This window comes from Elephantulus edwardii, unplaced genomic scaffold (genome assembly GCF_000299155.1).
Source record: "Elephantulus edwardii isolate Elephantulus edwardi_28Jun2011 unplaced genomic scaffold, EleEdw1.0 scaffold00202, whole genome shotgun sequence".
Lineage (NCBI taxonomy): Eukaryota > Metazoa > Chordata > Mammalia > Macroscelidea > Macroscelididae > Elephantulus > Elephantulus edwardii.
Window position 1 is genome coordinate 1,579,267 of NW_006399952.1, and position 25,671 is coordinate 1,604,937.

The 25,671-nt window shown below is 36.1% G+C and overlaps 1 protein-coding gene across 2 annotated transcripts in view; it reads left to right on the forward strand.

Moving 5' to 3' along the window:
* Positions 1-24,119, forward strand: part of LRP12 (low density lipoprotein receptor-related protein 12) — a 78,165-nt gene extending 54,046 nt beyond the window's left edge. Inside the window, exons 2-6 of one of the 2 annotated variants that reach the window (XM_006897147.1) lie at positions 7,301-7,436; positions 15,802-16,004; positions 16,813-17,917; positions 20,116-20,248; positions 21,799-24,119. In XM_006897147.1, the coding sequence (XP_006897209.1) occupies positions 7,301-7,436; positions 15,802-16,004; positions 16,813-17,917; positions 20,116-20,248; positions 21,799-22,665 (2,444 nt within the window). In that variant the 3' untranslated portion in view covers positions 22,666-24,119. The remainder of the gene's footprint in view (positions 1-7,300; positions 7,437-15,801; positions 16,005-16,812; positions 17,918-20,115; positions 20,249-21,798) is intronic. The other variant, XM_006897146.1, reaches the window with a different exon arrangement.
* Positions 24,120-25,671: the final 1,552 nt, after the last annotated feature.

The window sequence follows — 25,671 nt, forward strand, 5'->3', positions numbered from 1 at the left end:
TTTCTTCTTCTTTGGCTCTGGTTGTTGGTGCATATATCTGAATGATAGTGGTATTTACTGGACTTCCTTGTAAGCGATGGATATGATCCTGTCACTCACGATGTTGTACTTCAAGATGGATCTAGAAATAACTTTTTTTACTATAAAGGCAACCCCATTTTTCCTTGTCTTTTCATCTCCAGAGTAATATATCATATGGTCATCAGCATATTAGGCCATCAAAATCATTACTTATAAAAAAAATCATTACTTATTCACTGCTCAAGAAATCCTTTCTTTCATAACATGGTAAAGTAAATTTTTACATGATAAAGTAAAAATTGCTGACTTTGACTGAGTTTAACCTTTCAGAGTAGCTTAGCTTGTTAGCTGCCAGTAAATAAGTCAGCTCGTGGCTCATGGCAGTTCCATGCCAGTCGAATAACATCCATACTTTCTGTGACTGTTTTACATTTTGGTAATTCTCAAAACGTGTAAAACTTTTTTCCTAATAGACTATATTATAGTATAGTATAAATGTAACTTTTTTATAAATTGTGGGGAACCAGAACATTGATGTGATTTGCTTTATTGCATTGTTAAGGTGGTCTGGAGCCAAATCCAGATACAGTATCTGTGGGATATGGCTGCCTAGGATGAAGACAAGGACAGAGAAAGCACAATTCTGATTGTGTTTAATTTAAGATTGGCATGTCTAGGAGGCATCTGACTTTGAGTGCAAAGAGATCATTAGACCATGAACTGTAGTTGAAACTATAGGTGTAAATGAGGTCTTCCTTACAAAGTAACAAAATGAGGTTTACGAAAAGCATGTTTAACAGAAACTAAGAGTTCTTTCAACCTCAGTGCCACACATGAGAAACCTCACATTTTGCAAAATTATATGCCAAACTAGCACAGCTTCTGAGAAATTGAGAGTTGATAACCATTTAAACTTTTGCTGCTTGAAACATAGAGTGCAAAGAAAATAGGTGCAGTCACTCATGCATTGTCATTGGATCTCCCGACTCGACTCTTAGAAACCATCTTATGTGCAACTGAACAGAGCTCCGATCCTGTGCCACTTCAGCATCTGCTGGGTGTACGCATGTTGTTCAGTAACGTCAGACCAGCTTGTTGAAGGGTCTTCCCCTGATTACTGACCCTTTGCCTTCCCACACAGAGGGATGGGCCTCTCTTAAAAATATCCCCAAAATACGTGAGACAGCATCTCACTCTCCTTGTTTCTAAGAAACTCTCTGGCTGCATTTCTTCCAAGACAGATTTAGTCTTTTGATATCTGTGGTATATTGAGTAATTTTTTATCAGCATGACTTTTTTGTCAGTCTTCTTTATTCACTGTCCACCTTCACATGCATGTGAAACAATTACAGCTGCCGTGCTTGAGTCAGGTGCACTTTTTCATCTTATTCTTTGGCACTTTGCCTAATTAATGTACCTTTTACTTTCTTAATTGCTGGTTTCTCTTGTGTTGATTACAGATCCAAAGAAAATGAAATCCTTGGTGACTTCAATCCTTTCTCCATTTTTCATGATATTTATTGGTTCAATTGTAAGGATTTTTGTTTTGTTTTCTCTATGTTGAAATGTAATCCATAGTGAAAGCTGTCATCTTTGATCTTTATCATTAAGTGCTTCAAGTTCTTCTATTCCTACAGATCTTTGCCATCTGCCTATCACAGGTTGTTAATGAGTCTCCTTGCCGTTCACATTCTTCTTTATATAGCCCCACTACGTATATTATCTGCTCAGCATACAGATTGAATAGGTAGAGTGAAAACACAGGACCCTGAAGCACACCACTCCAGATGGAAACCACCTCGTTCTGTTGAATCTTCCTCTTTTTTGCTGATCCTCCTCTTTATAAAACTTGATGTTCTCCAGGGGTTGATCTCTGTTGAAGTAGACTTCGGATACATATTCAAATAGCATACCCCTTAAGTTAACACATGCAGAAACCAAGACCAATGACATTTAGTAGTTTCCACTATGGCAAAGCTAATAAGTGTCAGAGCAAACTATTTGATTTTAAACCTACGAGTTTTTATAGACTAAGGCTTAACCCAGGAGAGGGGGAAAGTTTTAAATGGTTTGTACTACTAATCACTTTGTTTTTGTTAAAAGTATTTTGGCTTACTCTTTATCGATAGGGCGGGGACCAAGATGAGATTGTGCTGCACTGTCTTTACCTGTATTCCCAGTGTACTGTGCATGCAAAAACGTGTGACTAAAAAGTCACTGGCTAGATCCAGAACAAATGCCAAATTCAGTCTTGATGTATATGTGAAACCAGCAGTCAGGACATCTATTGCATTGGAAAAGTCTGCAATCAGAGACCTCTCCAAATTACTGAGGAGCAGTGGTATCACTTTGAAGACTGTGGTGTGCCTGATTCAGGCCATGGTCTTTTCAGTCACTTGCTACATATCTGAGAGCTGGACAATGAAAATAGATGACAGAAGAAAAATCGGGGCCTTTGAGCTGTGTTGGTGGTGGTGTTGTTGTTATGTGCCATCCAGTTGCTTGCGACTCATAACAACCCTATGTACAAGAGCTCTAAATGCTGTTCTATCCTGTGCCAACCTAGCCATCTCAAACACACTTATTCCCACCGCTCCAGTCACAGAATCGATCCATCTCACCGAAGGTCTTCCTCTCCTTCGCATCCCCTCCACTCTGCCAAACATGATGTCCCTTTCCAAGGACCAGTCCCTCCTTGCAGCATGCCCAAAATATGTCAGACGAAGCTTTAGAATCCTTGACTCCAGGGAACACTCTGGTTTCACCCTCTCCAGGACAAACCTGTTTGTTCTCCTAGCAGTCCATGGTATATTCAACACTCTTCTCCCAGCACCACAGCTCAAAGGCATCAATCCTCTTTCTATCAGCCCTATTCACTGTCCAACTCTCTGATGCATAGCACATAACTGCGAAGACTATAGCCCTGATCAGGCACACCTTAGTCTCCAGCGTGACATCATTGCTCTTCAGTACTCTTGAGAGGTCCCTCACAGCCGACTTTCCCAGTGCAATTCGTCTCCTGATTTCCTGGCTGCTGTTACCAAGAGCCTTAACTGTGGAGCCAAGTAAATTAAAACTGTTAACTATCTCAATCTCCTCACCATCCATGCTGATGCTACCAGTTGTCCCAGTGGTTAGAATCTTTGTTTTTTTGACATTTAGCTTCAGTCCATATAGGAGGCTGTAGTCCTTGATCTTCTGCAGCAAGCGCCTCAGGTCCTCCTCAGTTTCAGCAAGCAGGGTTGTGTCATCTGCATAATGCAGATTGTTGATGATTCTTCCACCAATCCTGATTCATGGACTGCCAAAAGAACAAACAGAAGTACAGCCAGAGTGTCCCTTGGAGGCAGAGACGACAAAGCTTGGTCTTACATAGTTTGGGCATGTTGATAGGAGAGGCTATTCCTTGGAGAGGGACCTCATGCTTGGAAAGGTGGAGGGCTGTTGAGAGAGAGTCAGACCCTCAATAAGAGGGGTTGATACAGTGACTGACTATTGCATTGGGCCTGAGTATGTCAAGTAATGAAAAAGATGGCTCAGGACTGGACAGCATTCAGAACTGTTCGTATGGTCAGGTTGTTCATTTGGTCACTATGCAACACCTAACAACAATGTGTAATCATAAGCAAGTGAGGGAAGATTTATGATACTATAGTTTTACTGGGAAGACTCATTAAATTTAAAATAATATTGTAAAAGTACTTACTTAAATAGAAATGTAAAATACTGAATTTGAAATTATTTATGGGTCTTGGGCAGTTGTGTGAAAATAAAGTATTCACAGCATGTATTTTTTATTTTCCAATATTTTTTATATTTTATGAGAAAAGGAAGGTGATTTATAGCATGTATTTTTGAGTATCCATACCAGAATAAAAGTTTGGTTTTCAGTATAAGAGCTCCACCTATAGGTTTCTGAGAAATTTGAAAAAAGAATTTTAAAACTAAATCTAATGTAATATAAACCAATAAACTATTTCTAGTTTCTTCTTTTGTTAGTATACTGATTTATTGAAAAGTTAGCCCTTTTCTACTTTGTAATAAAAAGCAAACCATCCAGTTTTTCATATGTATCTTGTGTTAAATAAATTAGACTTACTGAATATTTTATACCAGTATTGTAATTGTAAACTTATTTTAATTCAAAACTTGATTACCTTTGTAATGAGAGTTTTTTAATGAAAAGTAAACTTCTGTATTTTAGTGCAGAGGTGGTGATTGATTTTGCTTATTTATATGTATGTTTATTTCTGTCTTCATGAACATTAATATACTATTTTGAAAAGAAATCATTTGGAAAAAAAGATCTGATAAGTAAATAACACTTAGATATCTTTCCCATTACTGTGATAAGTTCTTAAAAACAGAATTACATACAGATAAATTTAATCTCTTCATAAAATAGCATTTATTTTTTATGAAGGAAATTGACCCTTAATTTTAACCAAAAAATTGGAAGATTTGGTGTTGCATGGGCAATGTGATGTGTAGCCCTTAGCATACATTATTGTATTCAGTAGCCTGAATCTGTACTGTAGTGATACAGAACAGTTCTTTTAATAGTGTTCCCTAAGTGCTGAACAGACACATTCTAGGCATGAACTTTTTTCCTACAGTAGAATGTACTTTTTTTTTTTTAGAATGTACTTTTAAAAACTTGATTGTATTCTGTAAGAATAAAGATTGACTCTTCAGTATCGTTTACCTTGCTTTGGTCCGTATAGATGAAAATACTTTCTAAAGTACCTATACTATAGTTCTCATCATTCTTGTATTGGCAAGTACAAGATTTCTATTTTAAAATAATTTTTTTCTAAATTATAATGGAAAGTTTGGCTGTCCACATATTGGGTTACCTGATTTTTAAACTAACAGAACTCAAAATAGCATGGGAGTTCAGACTTTGCGTTGTAGCAAATACTTATTTACACCAGTTCATTTATTCGGAGCACTTTTATCTTTCTATCATTATCTTTTTTTATCATTTTTTATCTTGTTGATTCAAAACTAAATCGTAGTTGACCCTCCAGCAGGTTTTCAAAGGCAGTAAATCTCTGGGAGGAGATTGTCCAGCTTTCTCTCACAGAGCAGGTGGTGGATTTGAGTTGTGTGTTTATTGCAGCGCAGCAGCTTCTCACCAGTAGACCACCAGAGCTCCTTTTGTATTAACTGACTTATACTTGAAGAATGAAAGTTATATAAGTGTTTCGGGTCTTTTGTTCATAGGATCGCTATGAGTCACCTATGACTCGACTGCACTTAACAACAATATCAACAACAAGAGAGCTCTGTTGGCTTAGTAGATAGAAAGAGACACTACCAAGCCACAGGTGTGTGATTTTAATCAGGCCTGGTTATAATTGTTTTTGGTCAAACATTCCTTTAAGTGGTATAGCACTTGTCTGTCTGTTTGCTGTGCAGATGTAACTCGTGGTTGCTCTGATGCTAAACACTGTGATACTGATGTGTCAAATGTGATAATGGTTACCCATAATGGACAGTGTTTGGTGGAACACTCCAACTAAAACAAGCTTGGAAGCAGGAGTGGCATCCACTTCAGAAATAGCTTGCCTCTGGAAACTCAGTGAACTCAGAGAAACGATGAAAGTTATACAGATTCAGGTCTTTCATTCGTAGAGTTGCTGAGTCATCTATGACGCAACTGCACTTAACAACAACAACATACTGTAATTAAATATTTTCTCCATCCAAGGGAACTCTCATAGAGAAAGCTCTGTTGGCCTAGTGGGTAGAAAAGTTATGCTACCAAGCCAAAGGTGGGTGATTTTAACCTGTGGCCCTCAGGCCTGGTTTTAATTGTTTTTGGTCAAACATTCTTCTAGGTCAAATATGATAATGGTTACTCATGGTGGACAGTGTTTGGTGGAGCTCTCCGATTAAAACACGCTTGAAAGCAGGAATGGCATCCACTTCTGAAATAGCTTGTCTCTAGAAACTCTATCAACTTGGAGAAACGATGAAAGTTGCCCAAGTGTTTAGGTCTTGTGATCACAGGTTCTCTATGAGTCATCTTCGATTCAACAGCACTTAACAACAAACAGCGTATTATAATACAACAACAGTCTTCTCTTCCCTTGTGGGAGATAATTAGTAATGCACATATTCTGAGCTTTCATAGTAATTTTTCAGTTAAGTATGCAGTCTCTTCTTTTTCTATAAAGTGCCTATCACATCTGATAACTATGTACCTGTGGTCATTAATTTTGTCACATCTAATTTACTGCTTTTCATCTCCTATTTTAAAATCAGATAATCTAATTTAATACTACTTTAGTATTAAGAGATCCTAGGATTTTACATTCTACTGAAGGCTAGGGACCTCAGTTAACCTAGTCAGTAGGAAGTTGCACTGCCAACCGAAAGGTAGATGGTTCAAATCCACCTGCTGCTCTGCAGAAGAAAGATGGGTAAATCGCTTCCTATGCTATTTACAACCCCTAAAAATCCATTGGGAGGTTTCATTTGAGTATTTTATAGTCAGAGTTGAAGACAATACAAGGAGAATAATCGAAGGGAGTGCTGTAGTGTATTTTATTCTCTGTATGTGATTATTCTGTGATACTCAGATGTCTAATCATAAAATATTTTAATCATTGGTGATTTTAAGGCTTTGCATTCTAAAGAATTGAAAAATTATTCATGGTCCTGTAATAAAACTTGACTATATTATGCTTAGAATTTAAAAAGATTTTGTAGTATTTTGAGGTAATGTTCTGCTTGTTTTATTCAGTCATCCTCTGACTTGTTAAAAAAATCTGTAATCTAGCATTTTAAGGGCATGCTGTGTACTTTCTCCTTATGATTTCTTTCAGAAGACTGTGCTCTAACTCCAGCATGGCATGCCCCTAAGGACCTAAGCACTAGGTCTTTATGCTACCTAAATGCTGAACTTTAGGTAACTTTTAATGAAACAAATTTTACGGGTGGGTTTTGAAGATAAAAAGATTGTTCCGTCTCCATGACCAAAGCTAGCAATCCTGATTCTAAAGCTGCTGTTCAAACATTCAGTCTGAAAATGTTGAAGTCTTTGCCTCCTCCAAATGTGGACTTAATTTGGGATAAGGAAAGAATATATCTCATTAGAATAATAGAGACTCTTTATGGTGGATAATGCCACATTTTATTATATATGATTTGAAGTCTGAAATTGGGGTTTCTGTTATTGTTGGTTTAATAAACACTGGTTTACTTGTTTTAAAGTATAATACTGTGTTTTAAAGTATAATAATTAGCCGAGATTGCTTTGGCTGTCTTCCAGCGTGTGGAGAGGCTCCAGAACAAATCCGAGCACCAAGTGGTATTATCACGAGCCCAGGCTGGCCCTCTGAGTATCCTGCCAGAATCAACTGTAGCTGGTTCATAAGGGCAAACCCAGGGGAAATCATTACCATAAGGTACTTCTAATGCTTTTCCCATCACAGTTTTTTTATTGAGAAATATAAATCCCATTCCTAAGTATCATTAATATAAAAATTGAAGCTTTCCTGAAAGTGTGATGAATTGTACGTAGCTGTTCCATCTTGCAGGTTAGAATAATGACTCATCCTTTGCCTAATATTAGTGGAGTATTTGGAATGTTTTTGAACAATGGATTAGGAAATGGAGCTGTCCACATTCTTTTCAGCTACCTTTAAACAGAAGATACATATTTACATAATAGCTTATTAGGATCATTGTAATCATGAGCTATAAGACAAACTAATACAACTCACTAATCTACTTGAAGATCTAGCCTATGGCTTTAGTCTCATTACTATTTTCTACCTTAATGTGCTTAAAATGTAGGGAATGTAGGGAATGTAGGTGTCTCTCTCGGTCTCTCTCTCTGTCAGTGTGTGTGTGTAAAGCTTGAGTCAATAATGAATAAGTACTGTCTCCAAAAATAATCTTTTTTTCTAAATTTGAATAAGAAAAATTGTTAAGAATACAAAGTGAAAGGCATTGTTAAGAATAATAACCAAAAAAATTTAAAAAAATAAAAAATTAATAATAACCATAAATTTGAGATTCTAAGTATATAAATATGGAAGATTAAGATTGATTTTAAAATCATTTAGTGAATCGATTGCAGAGAAAAAGTATGGGACTAGGTACAAAGGAGAAAAAAACTTTCATAAAAGTAGTGCATACTTAAGAAAGTTGTATCAAGGCTATCTTGAAAACATCTATTTTCTTGAAGGCAGGAGAAATAAAAAGTGTACTCGAACAGGCTAGGAGTCGTGGTGGTGCAGTGGTTAAATACTTGACCATGCACTGAAAGATCAATGTTTCAAACCTCCCAGCAGGTCCCTGAGGAAAAAAGACCTGGTGATTTGCTCCTATAAGAATATTGCCTAGAAAACCTTAAGGAGCAGTTCTCCTGCATCTGGTAAAGTTCCTTTGAATCAGACAGAATCGACTAGGTGGAGCACGACAGCAGCAAACAAGAACTGCACTTGAAACTGGAACACAAAAAAAATGCTATTGGCTTCTCAGAGACATTGTTCTGCTGTTTTACAGAGGCACCCTACACTATCCTTTTACTTGTGGCATTTTTATAGGTGTTGTTGTTGTTGTTATGTGTAGGAATGTTAAATGTTTCTAAAATTTAGAAGGCACTTTGCAGATCTTAAACTTAGAGCCATTTTTTCTTAAGAAAATGAGACTTATAAATAAAGCTTTTTCATCTTTTTCCATATTACCTAAAGAGAGAAGCAGTCTCTCTTGAGATTAAACTGTAGCCCATCCCTGTTTTATAAGGGCCATGTGATTTTTTATAATTTTTTATTCCCTTTGCCACAGAGCACTTATAAGGAATCCTGGAGTTGAGTTCATATACAACCTAATCCACTTCCCTTTGGGAAATGTGAATCTCTTACCTGATTAATTAGTAACATGCACCATGAAGGTTATCCTTAGTGATGCCAGTATTGGAATCAGAAGAAATAGGCTTTATTTTTTGTTACTTGTAATGTGACCAAGTATACATATACAAAACCGAATTGTGTTCACCATAGACGTACACATACTAGATTTCTTTTTTCCATCATAAAAGTAAAATTTGTAGATTTTTATCTTTTGAACTAGAGCTCCACATTCAAATTTAAAGTTGCACTTTTTTGAGACTTGTTGCTGTTGCAGAATGAGGTCACATGGAGTCCTGCCATCTGTTTCTGATCATGTGCTGGATACTTGAGATTTCAAAGTGTGACACACTACAGACCAAGAACAATAATGAAATGCAAAACAAAGTTAGAGCTAAGCCTTTATCGAGACAGATTTCAGAAAAGCTGGAAGGAGTTAGTGAATTTGTACTTACACAACTTAAGCAAGATTAGAAGGTGATTTTAGTAATTTTAGTAAAGTTCTTCGGTGAACTTGTTATGATGGTAATATTAGGACTTGGAAAAGATGACACACACCTACCTAAAGACAGACATGTTTCACTTATGAATATTTATGTAAAAGCTTAATTAAATCATTCGAAAGAATCATAGACCACAAACAAGTAAGTTTCATCTAAACAAACAAAACTGAGTCCATATTGGGAAGTTTTAAATTTATTGGACTAACAAGTCAAAAGTAAAAACACGATTTTCTAAAACAGAGTCAGTCCACTCTTTAGGAACATGATCCATTACTAAGTGTTTCTTCTAATTTCAGTAAATCTTTAAGCTAAGTTTATAATAGTCAGCACAAGTGCATACAGTTCTTACTTGATCTTTAATGCAGGGAAAGGCGTGAAGTGTTTTCTGTGACAAAACTGCATGTGCAGATGGTAAAGCAGTATGAGTATGCTGAAATTGTTATTAAGGGTTAGTTCAGTCATTTTAAGGTGAAAGCACATTTACGTGACATTAAAAGGCAGCTAAAAGTTGTGTGGAAATCAGGTTTTTGTAAGTTGGAGCCTACCTGTAGACAGATGTTTTATAACATTTTGAGAAAAAGACATTTTTCCCTGAATTTAAAACTAAAATTCTTCACAAAGACAATTTGTAAAAAGCTTTTAAAAATCTGAATAAAAGATGTAAATGGAAAGTACGGAATATAAAAATATATAGTAAGAGCTTTCTTTGTAATACTGGTTGAAGATGGTGACATAAAGTCATTTTTCACTCCTCTTCACTGAAACTCATATAAGTCAGTAAAACCCATAGGAGATTGCAAATTAGTTCCTAGTTTGCTACTTTAATAATAGGGTTGAGTAAAATATTTTGCTTAAGGAGGAGGTTGGAAAAAACTTTTAACTGACCAATGCTTGAACTTTTCTGAGGCTGAAGTCTTAGAAAGGGAGGAGGTCACACTCTAATTAATATGAATTTGATGTATGAGTCGTAATTAACTCAGTGTGTACCACCACCCCTGGCCCCACCATTCCGGGCTGGTTCTGGATTAGAGATCAGGTCTAGGTAACCACACAACAAGTGGAGGAATCTAGAAGGAAGGTAGCAAACAAAGAGAAAGAACCAGCAGTCTTCTCCAAGATAAGTGTACAGCCCAAAATTGTAGAATGAATACAATTTAACACTTAGGTAATCTACCTTCAAAATCAGATTGGCACATAAATTTATAACCAGGTAATATAACTGTTATTTTGTTGGGGCTTCTTTGTAACTCTTTTATACCAGGGGCACTTTGGGTAGTTTGGGACACCTGGGAGCTTTACCCAGAAAGTTAGTTTTGAAATTTGGAGGATAAAATGATTGTATTATAAAGCAAGCTGGTCACACTGTGGGTTATAGCTATCAAACAGTTTAGAGTATTTGTAATAGAGTAATATGTGCTTATTTATCAACAAAATAAGAACTAAGGATGATTCAAAAATAATTTCAGAGTGAGTATAAATGGTATTTTTAAATTTATGTAACAACTGAAATGTAATATGAAAATACTGTGTGCTTTCTATAGATGGTAGGCACTGTTAATGTAGTTTGTTCCCTGTAGTCACAAAGGAAATGCTAATTCTGCATTCAAAGATAGTGAAAATAAAGTTTTCTTTCTTGAGGGGGAGATTTTGCCTCTAGATACGACAGAGGAATAGAAACACTGAGAATATACTTGAGCCTTGTTAAAAAAAGAGGGCTTAAGTATTTGAATTAAAACATCTAAAATTAACTGCTAAAAAATAGAAATGATAGTCTTGAGCATATGTAGACGAACAGTAGCTTTTAAAACTTTATTAATATAGAAGACGACAGACGTTCTGTCAAGTGGAAGAAATCTCAGGGGAAAAGACAGTCTTCTCCCTTGTAATTTTACAGACTCTGAAAACCTGCTGGTGGGTTAGCTAAAGCTGGCACATAACAACAACAACATGACATAACTTTAGTTAATGATGATTTATGGATACATGTTTAGCAGTTTTAACAAATATTCAAAGATTTTAATAGTGAAAGCAATGTGCAGGAGAGAGAAAAGGGGGCCAAGGGAACCGTCTGTATAATTTTTTTATAAATCTAAAAATGTTCTAAAAAATAAAGTTTTGATTCTTTCCTAACAAAAAAAAAAACCCACAAAAAACAAAACTCCACAAAACACCTTTGGGCCTTAGAATCAAAAACAAGCTTCTATGGAAAGGTAACATCAGAATTTAAGGTGCAAAATAGTAGTGGACTAATACTAGGAAAGAAGATACTCTTATGATGAACTTGGTGTACCCTAAAACATCATAAAATATTTGCAAAACAAAAAGTGCAGAATTATCACACAAGTTTTAGTAATTCACAGTTATGGTGGGAAATTTCAAATACACCTTTAATTAGGATTTAGTAGATGAAACCGACACAAAAATAATTAGTAAAGACACTGAAGAGCGGATAAACAAAGTTAACTCGTTTGTTTGAACAGTAAGAAGAGGTATTGCAGTTAGTGGAGGGTGTTTATTTTTCTGTTTTAATGAGTAGAGAATATATAGTTTTTCCAAAGTCATGTGGAACATATATTTAAAAATTGATTATGTACTAAGTAACAGAGGAAGGGAGAATGCATGGAAACACAGCCTTTGAGATTTTGGGTTTAGACTGCATGCAATTAAATTAGAAACAGTATAATTCTGAGGGGTGAAGAGACCTGAGAAAGACCCAGAGATCTGGAAATACATTTTTTTTAAAAGAGCTCTTGCATTAAAAAAAGTCACAGGGGGTCTCAAAGAATTACTATAATAAAAGTCATCATATCATTAATATCATATGCAAGCAAAATACTGCTGAACATTATCTAAAACCGGCTAGAACAGGACATTGACACAAACTGCCATAAGGTCAAGCTGGGTTTAGAAGAGGCCTTGACACCAGAGATAATAATTTTTTATATCAAATGGATCCTGGCTGAATATAGAGAATACCAGAATAACGTCTATTTGTGCTTTATTGGCTATGCAAAGACATTTGACTGTGAACCATAACAAATTATGGTTAACATTGAAAAGTGTGGGAATCCCAGAAGACTTAATTGTGCTCATGTGAAACCTACACCAAGAACAAGAGGCTGTTTTGTGAACGGAGCAAGGAAACACTATATGGTTTAAAATTAAGAAAGGTGTGTATCTGGGTTATATACTTTCTCTATACCTATTAAATCTGTATGCTGAGTAAATTTTTCGAGAAACTAGGCTCTGAAGAAGAATGTTAACACTAAGATTGGAGGAAGACTTAAGTACTTGTTGCAGAAGATCAAAGAATACAGCTTTCCAATGTGGATTACATCTCAACATCAAGAAAACAGAAATTCACTGAAGCAAAACATCGTTAATAGATAGAAAAAATATTGACACTATCAACAACTTCATCTTACTTGGATCCACAGTCAGCATCCAAAAGAACAAACTGATAGTCTTGGAGAAAGTGCAGCCACCGTGCTCATTGGATGATGCCAGGACGACAAAGCTCTCTCTCATACACATGCTTTGGGCTTGTTGCTGGGATAGGTTACTTGGAGGGAAAAGTTTATTTTAAATGCATTTTTTTTATATTAGTAAAATTGAAAATAATAATCCTCAAGAATTTAAATAAAGACTTGTAGAACTAGTGTCATGTAGGGGGAAAGAAGAATGAGATCCAATAAAACGGAAACCTAGATTTCTGGAAAAAAAGGTATATGATAGACAATTCTGAAGTAAAGACTGGAAAAGGAAAAAAAAGATACTAAAAGAAAATGGGAGCAAAAAAGTCTTAAAATTATAGATACAACAATAGAGATTTTATTTTAAGGAGAATGTTGTAAACAACTTAATGGTAATTCTTTTTTAAACAGACAAATAGGTTATTTTCTTTAAATAAAATGTATTGCTAAAATTAAGAATTTTTAAAAAACTCTGAAAACTGATTATATCAGTGGCCATAAAGAAGTCAAATTAACATTCAAATTATTTTCCACAAAATCTCAAGGCACTTTAGTGAAAAGAGAAAAGTTATTTCAACAACTGATAACTAAGCAAACGTGTGTGTGTGTGTGGCGCGGGGTCTTAATGTCAGTGCCTACCGAAGAGCACACAAAAATTAAGTGGATAAAAGTATCTAAGATAAAAGTATCTAACAGCACAAACCAAAAAGAACACTGTCAAAACAAATTCTTACTAGGAAATACCATTAAGAAAAGGAAAGGCCGACTTGGGGAAAATATAGCAATGCATGTATCTACAAAAGTACAGTCAGCGTCACAGAAGGGAAACCAGTAATGGTCATTACACATGTGAAAAAGTTCTCAGCATCATTTTCTTCAGAGGAATGTTTATGAAATCACATTGAGGGATGCTGTTTCACACACACTAGTGCTAAAATTAAAAAGACTGGCAGTTCCAACTACTGGGGAGAACCTGGGTATGGGGTGGATATACCCGTATCTTAATAGACAAGGATTCAAATAGGTTCATGTTTATATTAAGAAGTCATACTACAAGGTGCCACTTTTAAAAATGAAAACAAATAAACAACAACAAGGAAATCCACAATAAAAGATACAGAATTAACTAGTAAACATTGAGGAAAAGTATTACAGTCTTAGTGATTAAGCACATGAAAAGAGCATAATGATAAATCCCACTGTCAGACCCAAGAAACGGTGTCTGAGTCCACCAGCTGCTCAGTGAAGATGGACAGTCTTCTCCCATGAGATTTTACTGCCTCTGAAAACTCTCTGAAGGGTCAGCTATGAGTCGGTTCCGACTTGATGGCACTTAACAATTGTAATCAAATTTTTTAAATTAGAATTTTGTTAGGTGAGTGGTTCTTTGATGGAACTGTAACGTATTACAAGCAATTTCAAATTTCAACGTGAAATTGTAGCTTTTAACTCAGCAGTTATAATTTTGGAAAGATCTGTCCTAGTGAAGTACTTAAATATTTTCCACTTTTGTAGAAAAGGTTGCTTGTTAAAGAATTCTTTAAATTATTGTTAATAATAGTGGAAACCTGGAAACAAATTGTCAGTCAGCCTTTGTTATAGTTATTCAGAATCTTTTAGAAACAGCCTGGTAAAATTCAAGTTAGACTGTGTTATCAGACAAGGATTAGTGTCTTTTTGGTGATGACTGATCACAGTTATGGAAGTGATATTTTCCTTTGTTCTTATTGGTAAGTAATGGTTAAATTTGCATGTGCTTTTATTTGTTGTTTGTTTTGTGGGTTTGAGTGGGAGGGTTGGGTTTTTTTGGGGGGTGGTTTTTTTTTTTCCTTTTATTCATGCTGACGTTTTTACTTTGCTTAGATTTGTGTTGGCTTCTTCTGAAAATGTAAAATAAAATATAAACTTTACATTGAGCAAGCAAATAAGCAAGTTCAGTCTAAAAGAAAGCTATGTGTAGACTTCATTAAGTTAAAAAACGGTGTTCCTGGCCCAGCCAGCACAGTGTATGGTATTCTGAATTAAAAGTGACCTTTTTTGAACACACACAGTACACAATCTTTTTCTTCATTTACTGTTCAGAGTTTCTGTTAATTGAGACTAGAAAAAAATCATTATACTTCTTGTTATTTGAAACTCAAGAAGCAGAGAAAGTGAATTTATGAGCATGTAAGCTTTATAACTAGACCAAGATCCAGTGAGCCAGTGTGTGCAGTTAGTAAGATGTGACCAATGGAAAAAACAAACTTGTTTTTGAAGGGAAAATATTATCAAAAGAAACAAGTAAATTATGGTATAACCATGACATGGTGAAAGGAACAAATAGATGTCTGTATGCACTCAGCTGGAAGCAAATTGCAAAGTAATGTACAGAGTATAGAGAAGAATTCCCACGTGGTAAAAGAACAAACTTCTAGTCAAAAGTCTAGCACAATAAATAGCCTTATTTAGTTGCTCCTAGCCTGAGTAGGAGTGTGAGAGAAAGTTTTAAAGACTATCGTATACTTTTTAATACTTACTGATATAAATGTGTTATTTGAATTTTTATAATAAACCTTTTGCTATGCTATTTTTCAAATTGGAAAGAGAAAACTCAGCATGTCTTAAAACGAGAAGCATCTCAAAGTGCTAAGTGGTAAACAACTAGGAACATCTCCATGAAGAATGATGTTGTCCTGCATCACGTTTTGTTGTTTATTTTAAAGCATTCTGGAATCTAACATCTATTGGGGAGAAAATGTACTGTCCTTAAATCTAAGAAACTGATAAGAATATTATTAACAAAAAATCCTGTTATTATTTACAAATGAGTTGTATGTCTGGAAAATACAAGATCATCTGTGGAGGGAATTTTAGCAATGTCCTCTGATATATTTTATTATTATGGGTATTTTTTTTCAGAATTGTTTTTAATACGCTTTTCTGACATTTTATTTCTAGTTTTCAGGATTTTGATATTCAAGGGTCCAGAAGATGCAGTTTGGACTGGTTAACAATAGAAACATATAAGAATATTGAAAGCTACAGAGCTTGCGGATCCACTGTTCCACCACCATACATCTCTTCACAAGACCACGTCTGGATCAGGTTCCATTCAGATGACAGTGTCTCTAAGAAGGGTTTCAGACTGGCATATTTTTCAGGTGTGTTTTTAAAGAAATTAAACTGAATTCTATAACTTAACTTCTCAGTCACTTTGGAGCTGGTTTTCTAAACATCCATTTGATTGTGACTACGATTATTCAGTCTGCACATTGTCAGTCAGGAGACTAAGGTATTCCTGATCCAGGCCATGGTCTTCACAATTACTTGCTATGCGTCAGAAAGCTGGATATTGACTAAGGATGATAGAAGGTGAATTGATACCTTTGAGCCTCTTGAACGGCATTATTTGGGGCAGGGATATGATTCCTCCCCTCCCCCATCTCGGACTTCATTGCCATTGCTTTGTACTTGGAATGAGAATTCTTAACACTTCACTTTGTCGTTGTGCCAAAACAACAAAAGAAGTGCGAAAACATGAGTATTCATATTATACTTACTTAATATAAGATAGTATTGTGAGTTACTGAATAATTCATATACCATTATAAATTTGTCATTAGAACTTAATAATTTTTTTTTAACATAAGAGTTTTAAAAATCCCTATCACCTGGGCTTTTTAAAGCAGATTTGATTTTAAAAATGTCCTTCACTGGCTTTATTACAGTATGAGAAATTTTGACAGTGATTTATTATGGGTGATAGTTGTTAAGCATGATTAATGTAATTGATGTCACTATACTTGAAATACGTTGAATAGATAAATGTGTTTTACATATTTTTATAACTTTTTTAAAGTGTAAAACTGATTTTTTTAACATGTATATATGATCAATCACAGGCTTTTATTTGTATTTTAAAGACTCTGTTTTCCTATCCTTTGTCTCCTGTCATCCTACTTCCCACAGGGAAATCTGAGGAACCAAACTGTGCATGTGATCAGTTTCGTTGTGGAAGTGGCAAATGCATTCCCGAAGCCTGGAAATGTAACAACATGGATGAATGTGGAGATGGTTCTGATGAAGAAGTCTGTGCCAAAGAAGCTAATCCTCCGACAGCTGCTTCTTTCCAGCCCTGTGCTTACAACCAGTTCCAGTGTCTGTCCCGGTTTACCAAAGTGTACACTTGTCTCCCTGAATCACTGAAATGTGATGGAAACATTGACTGCCTGGATCTCGGGGATGAGATTGACTGTGACGTGCCAACCTGTGGGCAGTCATTTAAATATTTTTATGGGACTTTCAATTCCCCCAATTATCCAGACTTTTATCCTCCTGGAAGCAACTGCACGTGGTTAATAGACACTGGTGATCATCGGAAAGTCATTTTGCGCTTCACTGACTTTAAACTCGATGGTACTGGTTATGGGGATTATGTCAGAATCTATGATGGATTGGAGGAGACGCCACACAAGCTCCTGCGTGTGTTGACTGCTTTTGATTCCCACGCACCTCTCACAGTTGTTTCTTCTTCTGGACAGATCAGGGTACATTTTTGTGCCGACAAAGTGAATGCTGCAAGGGGCTTTAATGCTACTTACCAAGTGGATGGCTTCTGTCTCCCGTGGGAAATACCCTGTGGGGGCAACTGGGGCTGTTACACGGAGCAGCAGCGCTGCGACGGGTACTGGCATTGCCCGAATGGAAGGGATGAAGTCAATTGTACCATGTGCCAAAAGGAAGAATTCCCATGTTCCCGAAACGGTGTCTGTTACCCTCGTTCTGATCGCTGCAATTACCAGAATCATTGCCCAAATGGCTCCGATGAGAAAAACTGCTTTTTTTGCCAGCCTGGAAATTTTCACTGTAAAAACAATCGTTGTGTGTTTGAAAGCTGGGTGTGTGATTCTCAGGATGACTGTGGTGACGGCAGTGATGAGGAGAATTGCCCGGTCATTGTGCCGACCAGAGTCATAACTGCGGCCGTCATAGGGAGCCTCATCTGTGGCCTTCTCCTCGTCATCGCCTTGGGATGTACTTGCAAACTTTATTCTCTAAGAATGTTTGAACGAAGGTTAGTACCAAGACACAAGTATAGTGGTTACACTCAACAGTAATAACATGACCAAGATACTTTTAACAAGTACTTTCACTATGATTCATAATATGTTTTGTTTCATATTTTGAATGATTAAATATTGCCTAGAATATATAAAATTCATGTGAAAAGGCTAAAACTATTGTACAACTAATAAATAACTTAGAGGAATAATTTAGGCTTAAATAGCCCATTTGTTTACCAGTTTGTTTTCAGATTGATCTATTTTATGGGTGCTTTATAAGCTGCAACTCGTAAGTTGTCTTATTTAACCTGTGTCCTTAAGCAGTTGCAGATACAAGGCATAATTTCACAAGGCATTTACAGTTTGAAGAAAAAAATTACTAAGACGAATATGATAGGAATAATACATTTTTCATTGTGAGAGTTAGGAAACTCAGTGCTGTAAAATCGAAAGGGACCATCCTGATAGAGGATTGGAAGGCTTTTTATTGAACAGGCATTAGTTGACATGCACTTGAAAAAGTAAATGATATAGGTATCGTAGTTGAGGGGGGGTATTTAAACTGGACAAATACATAAAAGTACTAGTCCTCAGTAATTCTTGGAGAATAAGCATGTATTTGTTTGAAGCTTAAGATCCATCTGAAGGATGAATAGGAGATAAGACTAGAACACAAGACTAGTATCATGTAACACTCTGTGAGAGCCATGCTTGAGATTCCTTCTCAAATCAAAGTAAGAAATTGTTGACCATTAAAAGGGTTTTTTTTGAGAAAAGGAGTCCACTGTCAGCTGGACTTCAGGTTGGAGAAGGATGATGATGAGCATGAGAAAACCTGATGGCAGAAAGACCACCCATGAGGCTTCTGTGGAGACAATGACCTTGAAGTTCAGTGCTAGAAATAATAACACAAAAATCTACATATCCAACAGCGTCAGAATAATCATTGCTGTACTTTTTCTTTGGGCAAGTGGAAATGGCCCAAGGAACCTTTTACTCCCTTGCAACATAAGAATCACCATCAAGTGTCAGGAGTCAGGAGTTCAAGAACCAGTAATTCCAGAGAGTGTCATTTCACTTTTATTCTAAAAAAGAAATGTGTGGTACTGAATAGTGTTTTCTGAGAGCTTTCAGAGAGACCCTGGTGACACTGTAGCTTAAGCATTAAGCCGCTAACTGAAAAAGCAGTTTGGAATGTACCAGCTTCTCCTTGGGAAATGATGAGGTATTTTTCTGTCATAAAGATTTACAACCTTGGAGCCCCTCTGAGTCAGTTCTGCTTTTCTCTGCCCTGTAGGGTTGCTTTGAGTGAGAATCAGCTCAGTGACAGTGAGTTTTAAGAGCTTTTAGAAACTTTGTAATCTGAAAAAAAAAATAAATTCAATTTGACGTGTGATGGTTTTTACAATAAAAGATATTAAGAAGGGATTCTGAGGCTCCGTCTAACATACTTTGGACATGTTGTGAGGAGAGACCGGTCCTTGGAGAGGGACATCATGCTTGGGAGGGTGGAGGGAGAGCGCAGGAGAGGAAGGCCCTCTATGAGATGGATTGATTCAGTGACTGGGATAATTGGGATGGGAGTGTCAGAGACGGTGCGATTGGCATAGGCCAGAGCGGAGTTTAGGGCTGTTGTACATAGGGTCACTATGAGTCGCAGGCGACTTGACGGCACATAACAACAACAACAACAATCTTTAAAACAAAACAAAACAAAAAACCAACTTTGTAATCTGTAACCCCTAGAGCTGGGGACTTAAAGGTGTGGTGTTGTGTATCGTTGAGTCCAAACTGACACATAGCTGACCCTGCCACAGGTTTTCAGAGGCAGTAAATTGCACAGGAATTGATTGCCCCGCTTTCTTCCAGGGAGCAGCTGGTGGATTCTAACCCTTTGGCTTCGCAGTGCAGTTCCTTATCACAGAGCCACCCGAACGCCTTATTTCTCTATTTTACAGTGATTTTTAATCTATGAAACTGAGCGACCCAAACTGTAAAGCCATGTGAAGAGAGCCTTCAGGCTGTGTCTTGATATTCCCCTTATAGGGCTAGTTGGTGAGGTTTTCTTCAGTAAATATTTGTCAGATGCCTAAACTTTAAAAATGATTCAGATGTGCTTTTTCTTTTTTAAATTATAAATAATTGTTAAAATACATTATTTTCTCTTGCCTCTTTCTAAAACTTTTTTATCCCCCATCTGCTATCAAAGATCATTTGAAACGCAGTTGTCTCGTGTGGAAGCAGAACTGTTACGAAGAGAAGCTCCTCCCTCGTACGGACAGTTGATTGCTCAGGGTTTAATTCCACCAGTTGAAGACTTTCCTGTTTGTTCACCTAATCAGGTATATTATCATTTATGATTCCTGCTTCATTAGGTAGAGTTATGTTTTCCTCCTTTTTAAAATTTTTATTTGAAGGGAAGTTTGCAAAGCGTTTTTTCCCCAGTCAACCATTCATACACATTTTGTTTTGTAACATTAGTTGTAATACCCACAATGCAATCTCACTTTTCCTAATCTTTCTGTCCTACTTCTTCTTGCCCTCGGAGCTTTTTCTTTGGGCACATGCTGTCTTTGACTTTGATAGGGTGTTCTCAGGACTGAGTACATCTTGCTACCTTATAAACCTGTCTCTTTCAAAGCAGGGTGGCAGCCCCAGGTTCTAAGGGCAGTGGAGGCCATCGTCCTGGGAATTCCACTGTTCTCTGCAGGACCAGGAAACCTGACCTTTTTTGGTTTTGTTCCACATTTTTATCTATTTGTTACCTTGAAATGCTAAGTGCCAGGTGGATGAAAGTTTTGTTTGTTTGAATACTTCTCTGTATAACCACTAGGTGGTGCATGAAGATAGTTGTATATATAATTATATATAGTTGTATGTATTAGTTATTATATATATTTGGAAGCAGGATTGGTATCCACTTCCTAAATAACATGTCTCTAGAAACTCTATGAACTTTGATAAATGTCGATAGTTGTAGAGGGGCTTCAAGCCTTTTGTTTATAGGGTCACTGAGTTGTGCTAGACTCAAAGGCAATCAACAACAACAAATTATTTATATATATATATATATTCCATCAATTCATTTATCTAGAAGATATTTCTTTCAAATTGGGTAATAGGTAATATATAAATATTATATGATCCCCATATATACCAAGTAAAGATCACCAGTGTTCAAAGCATAAAGATAAAATTAATTTATGCTTAACCCTAAATTGTAGAGTGTTATTTTAAAATTTTTACAATCTTTAAATATTGAGAAGGACTGTTATGTAGAGCTATAAACTAATCTCTGTATAAATTAATTTCTGTAACTTTTGTGTTTCTGTTTCCTATTCTCTTTTAAAAAATAATTTGTAGCAGTGCAAATAAATTGTCACTCTCCATTAGACAACAAATCAAAAACTCTGAAATACAGGAAAAGTTTTAATCCTGTAAATTAAAACTTAATTTGTATTATGTGTTTACAAACATAAAGGGCATTGCTGTCATAGTGAATTATACTCAAGATCCTTTTATCTTCCTGACTAAAGAAGTCAGGTAATTTTATTTTCTAGCCTTGGTTCACTTTTAGGAACCAAGAGTTTTGTGAGGTAGAAGGAAAGTACTCTGCAGTTTTGAAACAGAATAGCAGCTACAGTTGGTAATAAATACCTAAAAGCTGCATATATTAAACAAGTGTCAGGACATTAAAACATCGTGAGCAGTGATTCAAGTAACAGATTCTATAGTGATATGACCATCTACAGGTAAAAGAATTCAATTCATTCTCCTGAGACCCTAACAACAATGGGTAATGGAATTTTCCCACAACATTCTTAATAGAAGGGTGTTTTCCATCTCAGTACAATGTTATTACCCATCTGAAGCTCTTTTTTTATTTTTGTAGGCTTCCGTTCTGGAAAACCTGAGGCTCGCTGTACGATCTCAGCTTGGATTTACTTCACTTAGGCTTCCAATGGCAGGCAGATCCAGCAATATCTGGAATCGTATATTTAACTTTGCGAGATCTCGTCATTCAGGGTCACTGGCTTTGGTAACAGCAGACGGAGATGAGGTAGTCCCAAGTCAGAGTACCGGCAGAGAACCTGAAAGAAATAATGCACACCGAAGTTTGTTCTCCGTGGAATCTGATGATACAGACACAGAAAATGAGAGAAGAGATTCCGTAGGAGCATCTGGTGGGGTCGCAGCCCCTCTGCCCCAGAAAGTTCCCCCAACAACAGCAGTTGAAGCAACAGTGGGAGCCTGTGGCAGTACCTCGACTCAGAGTACCAGAGGTGCTAATACAGAGAGTGGAAGGGATGTGACGAGTGTGGACCCCCCAAGCGTGAGTCCAGCTCGTCACCAACTCTCAAGTGCACTAAGTCGTATGACTCAGGGGCTCCGCTGGGTACGTTTAACGTTAGGACGATCCAGCTCCGTAAGTCAGAACCAAAGTCCTTTGAGACAACTTGATAACGGAGTCAGTGGAAGAGACGAAGATGATGATGTTGAAATGCTAATTCCAGTTTCTGATGGAGCTTCAGACTTTGATGTGAATGACTGCTCCAGACCTCTTCTCGATCTTGCCTCAGACCAAGGACAAGGGTTTAGACAAGCAGTTAATGCACCAAACCCTGGAGCGAGGCCAAGTAATCGAGATGGCCCCTGTGAGCGCTGCGGTATTGTCCACACTGCCCAGATACCGGACACTTGCTTAGAAGCAACACTAAAAAATGAAATGAGTGATGATGAGGCTTTGTTACTTTGCTAGGTGTGAGTCAAATAAAAGAGATTGTATACAAGTTGGAGCAATATCCATCTATTATTTTGTAACTTTACAATGAAAATTAGTTTTAGTTTAAAAAGAAAAAGATGCAGGGTGATACCTTACTCAGATGTCTTAGCCTGCATGGTTAAATGAATTCCTTGTTGTAACTCTATAAATGTTTAGAGTTCACTATTTTAGCAGCTATAGATACATTACATATTCCTGTTGTTCAATGATGTTCTTCCATTTGTTTTTAATTGTTTTTATCCTGGTACTGTAGTCACAATAGAAATATGGCTGCTGATCCTCATTTGACTGTCAGTCTGTCCCATGTTCTTATATTTGTACAGTATAATATCTTCTTTTAATTGACCCCTTTATGCTTTTGCCAACACATTTTGAAACTTACTCTACTAGATGTTAAGGTTGTTAATGTTAAAAAAAATCCTTATCCTCATCTGTGTTTTTATTTATGTAACACTTGTCTAAATGTTACTGGATTTCATGATAATATACACTTGTCAAAGGGAGAAAATAATTTTCTCTAAATATTTTTCTCTTATGTTAAACATACAGTGACGTGAAATTTAGATAGCTAGATAAATTATTGGCAAAAACAACTCTTTTATAGATTTTCTAATGTTAACTTTAATACTCTAAAGTGGTACATACCAAATGGTAAAATCCCAAGTAATTTCTTTTCTTTCATTGCTACTTAGGGACAGAATTAAGTGGATGAAGATACTCTACTATGCATTAAATCTTGAACTTTATAAAGTATGTACAAAATTGTACAAGATAAGTTCCACCTGGTAATGTCTTTTCCCTGATGAAGGGTTATGCTTGTCTTGGACCCTAGGGATTTGCACTAAAGTCTTACCAAGATCTCAGCTGAGTTTAGTGCACAAGCACTATCACTTTAAATACTATTATTTGCTACCACAATAACTATATTTCCATAGCTTTTTATGAGGGATTGGGGAATGCATTTTTATTACAACTTTAAGTTGCTTTGCTTATTTCATATTTATTTGTTGTATTTAATAACTGCATTATTGTGAGAAAGTGATTTTTTTCAATATATTTTATTCATTTTGGGGGTACCTGTATTAACATTGGAGAAAAGCAAATCAGACCATCCAGAGCACCCCCCACACTTTTTTTTAGTAGAGTGAATTGCAAAACCGTACATATTTTTTTTGTATCGTCGGTTCCTATTTATTTATTCTGTAGTTGTCTGTTTTAGTAGCCTAATGATTGAGTATGAAAAATGTATTTGTGTGTGATTATTGCTATTTATTAAATTTTAAATACTTTGCTGAATGTCATTTTAAAGCATGTTTGAGGTCTTGTGTGTTTGTTGTGTTATGCTGTCAGGAAGACTGACAAAAAATGTTTTAATATGTATCAAAAATTAAAATGACTTTTTCTATATTGCTTTGAGGTACTTTTTAAATTCCCTTCCCTCTTTGTTTTTGTTGACTTTGGTGCACATACAAATTGAATCCATAAAATATGCAATATATCCAGAAGAAAAAAATGAGTGGGAAGAGAAGCTATTCTGTCTTTACTGATAGTAGTAGCTTAAACCAGTCCTCAAAGGTAAGAATCCTTAAAGCCCTAATTATTATGTTGCCTTTGAAGAAACTTCTTAATTGGTGTATCTTATAAGATGCAAAATCTTTTTACATTACTTTTAGATGTATTTCATACTTCTGTCCAATATTCTACTGGCAAGATTCATGTTGCCAAGTTTTTGGTCTTTGTTGTTATATACTTTTGAGTTGGAACCAACTCATGATTGACCCTCTAGCAGGTTTTCAGAGGCAGTAAATTGCACAGGAGGAATTTCCCATGGAGAATGGCGCTGGTGGATTTGAACTGAGTGCCTTTGGGTTGGCAACAGAATTCCTTACCCTTAAGCCACCAGCGCTCCCAGATGTTCTGTAGGTTCTCCTAATACTGTCATTCAAGGATCTCTAGTATTATAGTGCATTGCCTGCCACACAGCCAAACAGATCATCAGCAATTTTAATTCACCAGCTACTCTAAGCAATGGAGATGAGTGGTCTCCTTCTGTTAAGATTTACAACCTTGGGAACCCAGTGGTGGATTACTGTGCTTTTGTATCCACTCAAGACAGCAAGTGGGTAATAATAAGTGGGAGAAAGGAGGAACTGTTAAATGTTTTAATTAGGTAATAAATTCTCTTGGCTTAAACAGTAAAAGATACTCAAGCCTATTAGTTCCATTTCGGGCAGATAATACCAGATTTTTTCCTAACCTTATGTTATTGTTATGTACCATCAAGTCAGAATGAACCATCGCTGACCCTCCAGTGGTTTTTCAGAGGCAGTTAATCTCATGGGAAGAGATTGCCCAATCTTCTCTGATGGAGCACCTGATGTATTTGAACCGCGACTATATCCCTATACCATATACATGCATAAAAAATACTCACATAAATGGCATGTATAGTAATGCAAATTGCAGCTACTGTACATCCATCGCTACTGTTTTTCCCAAGGGGAAGAAATGATATCTAGTGATAATTTAAACATAAATATTTAAATTTGGCCATTTCTATTTTATTTTCATGTTTAAGCCATTACTAATTCATTCTGAATTTGAGGTTTCATGTTTTTAAGGTAGCTACCTAGTTATCAAAACTATTTAGTCAGTTCTTCATATACCAATTTGAAATGGTAATTTGTTTTATCATAGTACATTCCTAAATTTGAGTATATTATCTAGAGCTAATTCTGTCCTGCTGATCTCTTTTCACACCCCTCGCACTGTTCTCATAACATTTTAAAATAGGCTTCACATGTTCCTAGTTTTTTCATTTAAACTGGAGAATTATTTTATTAGTTGTCACAAAAAATGATTAATACATTGTATTGGACAGCTTTACATGTATAGTTTAGGGAAATCAGACATTGTCGTGTTGAAACTTGCTATCTGATTGTGATGCAAGTCTTTCAGAAGTGCTTTAATGGTGACTTTAGT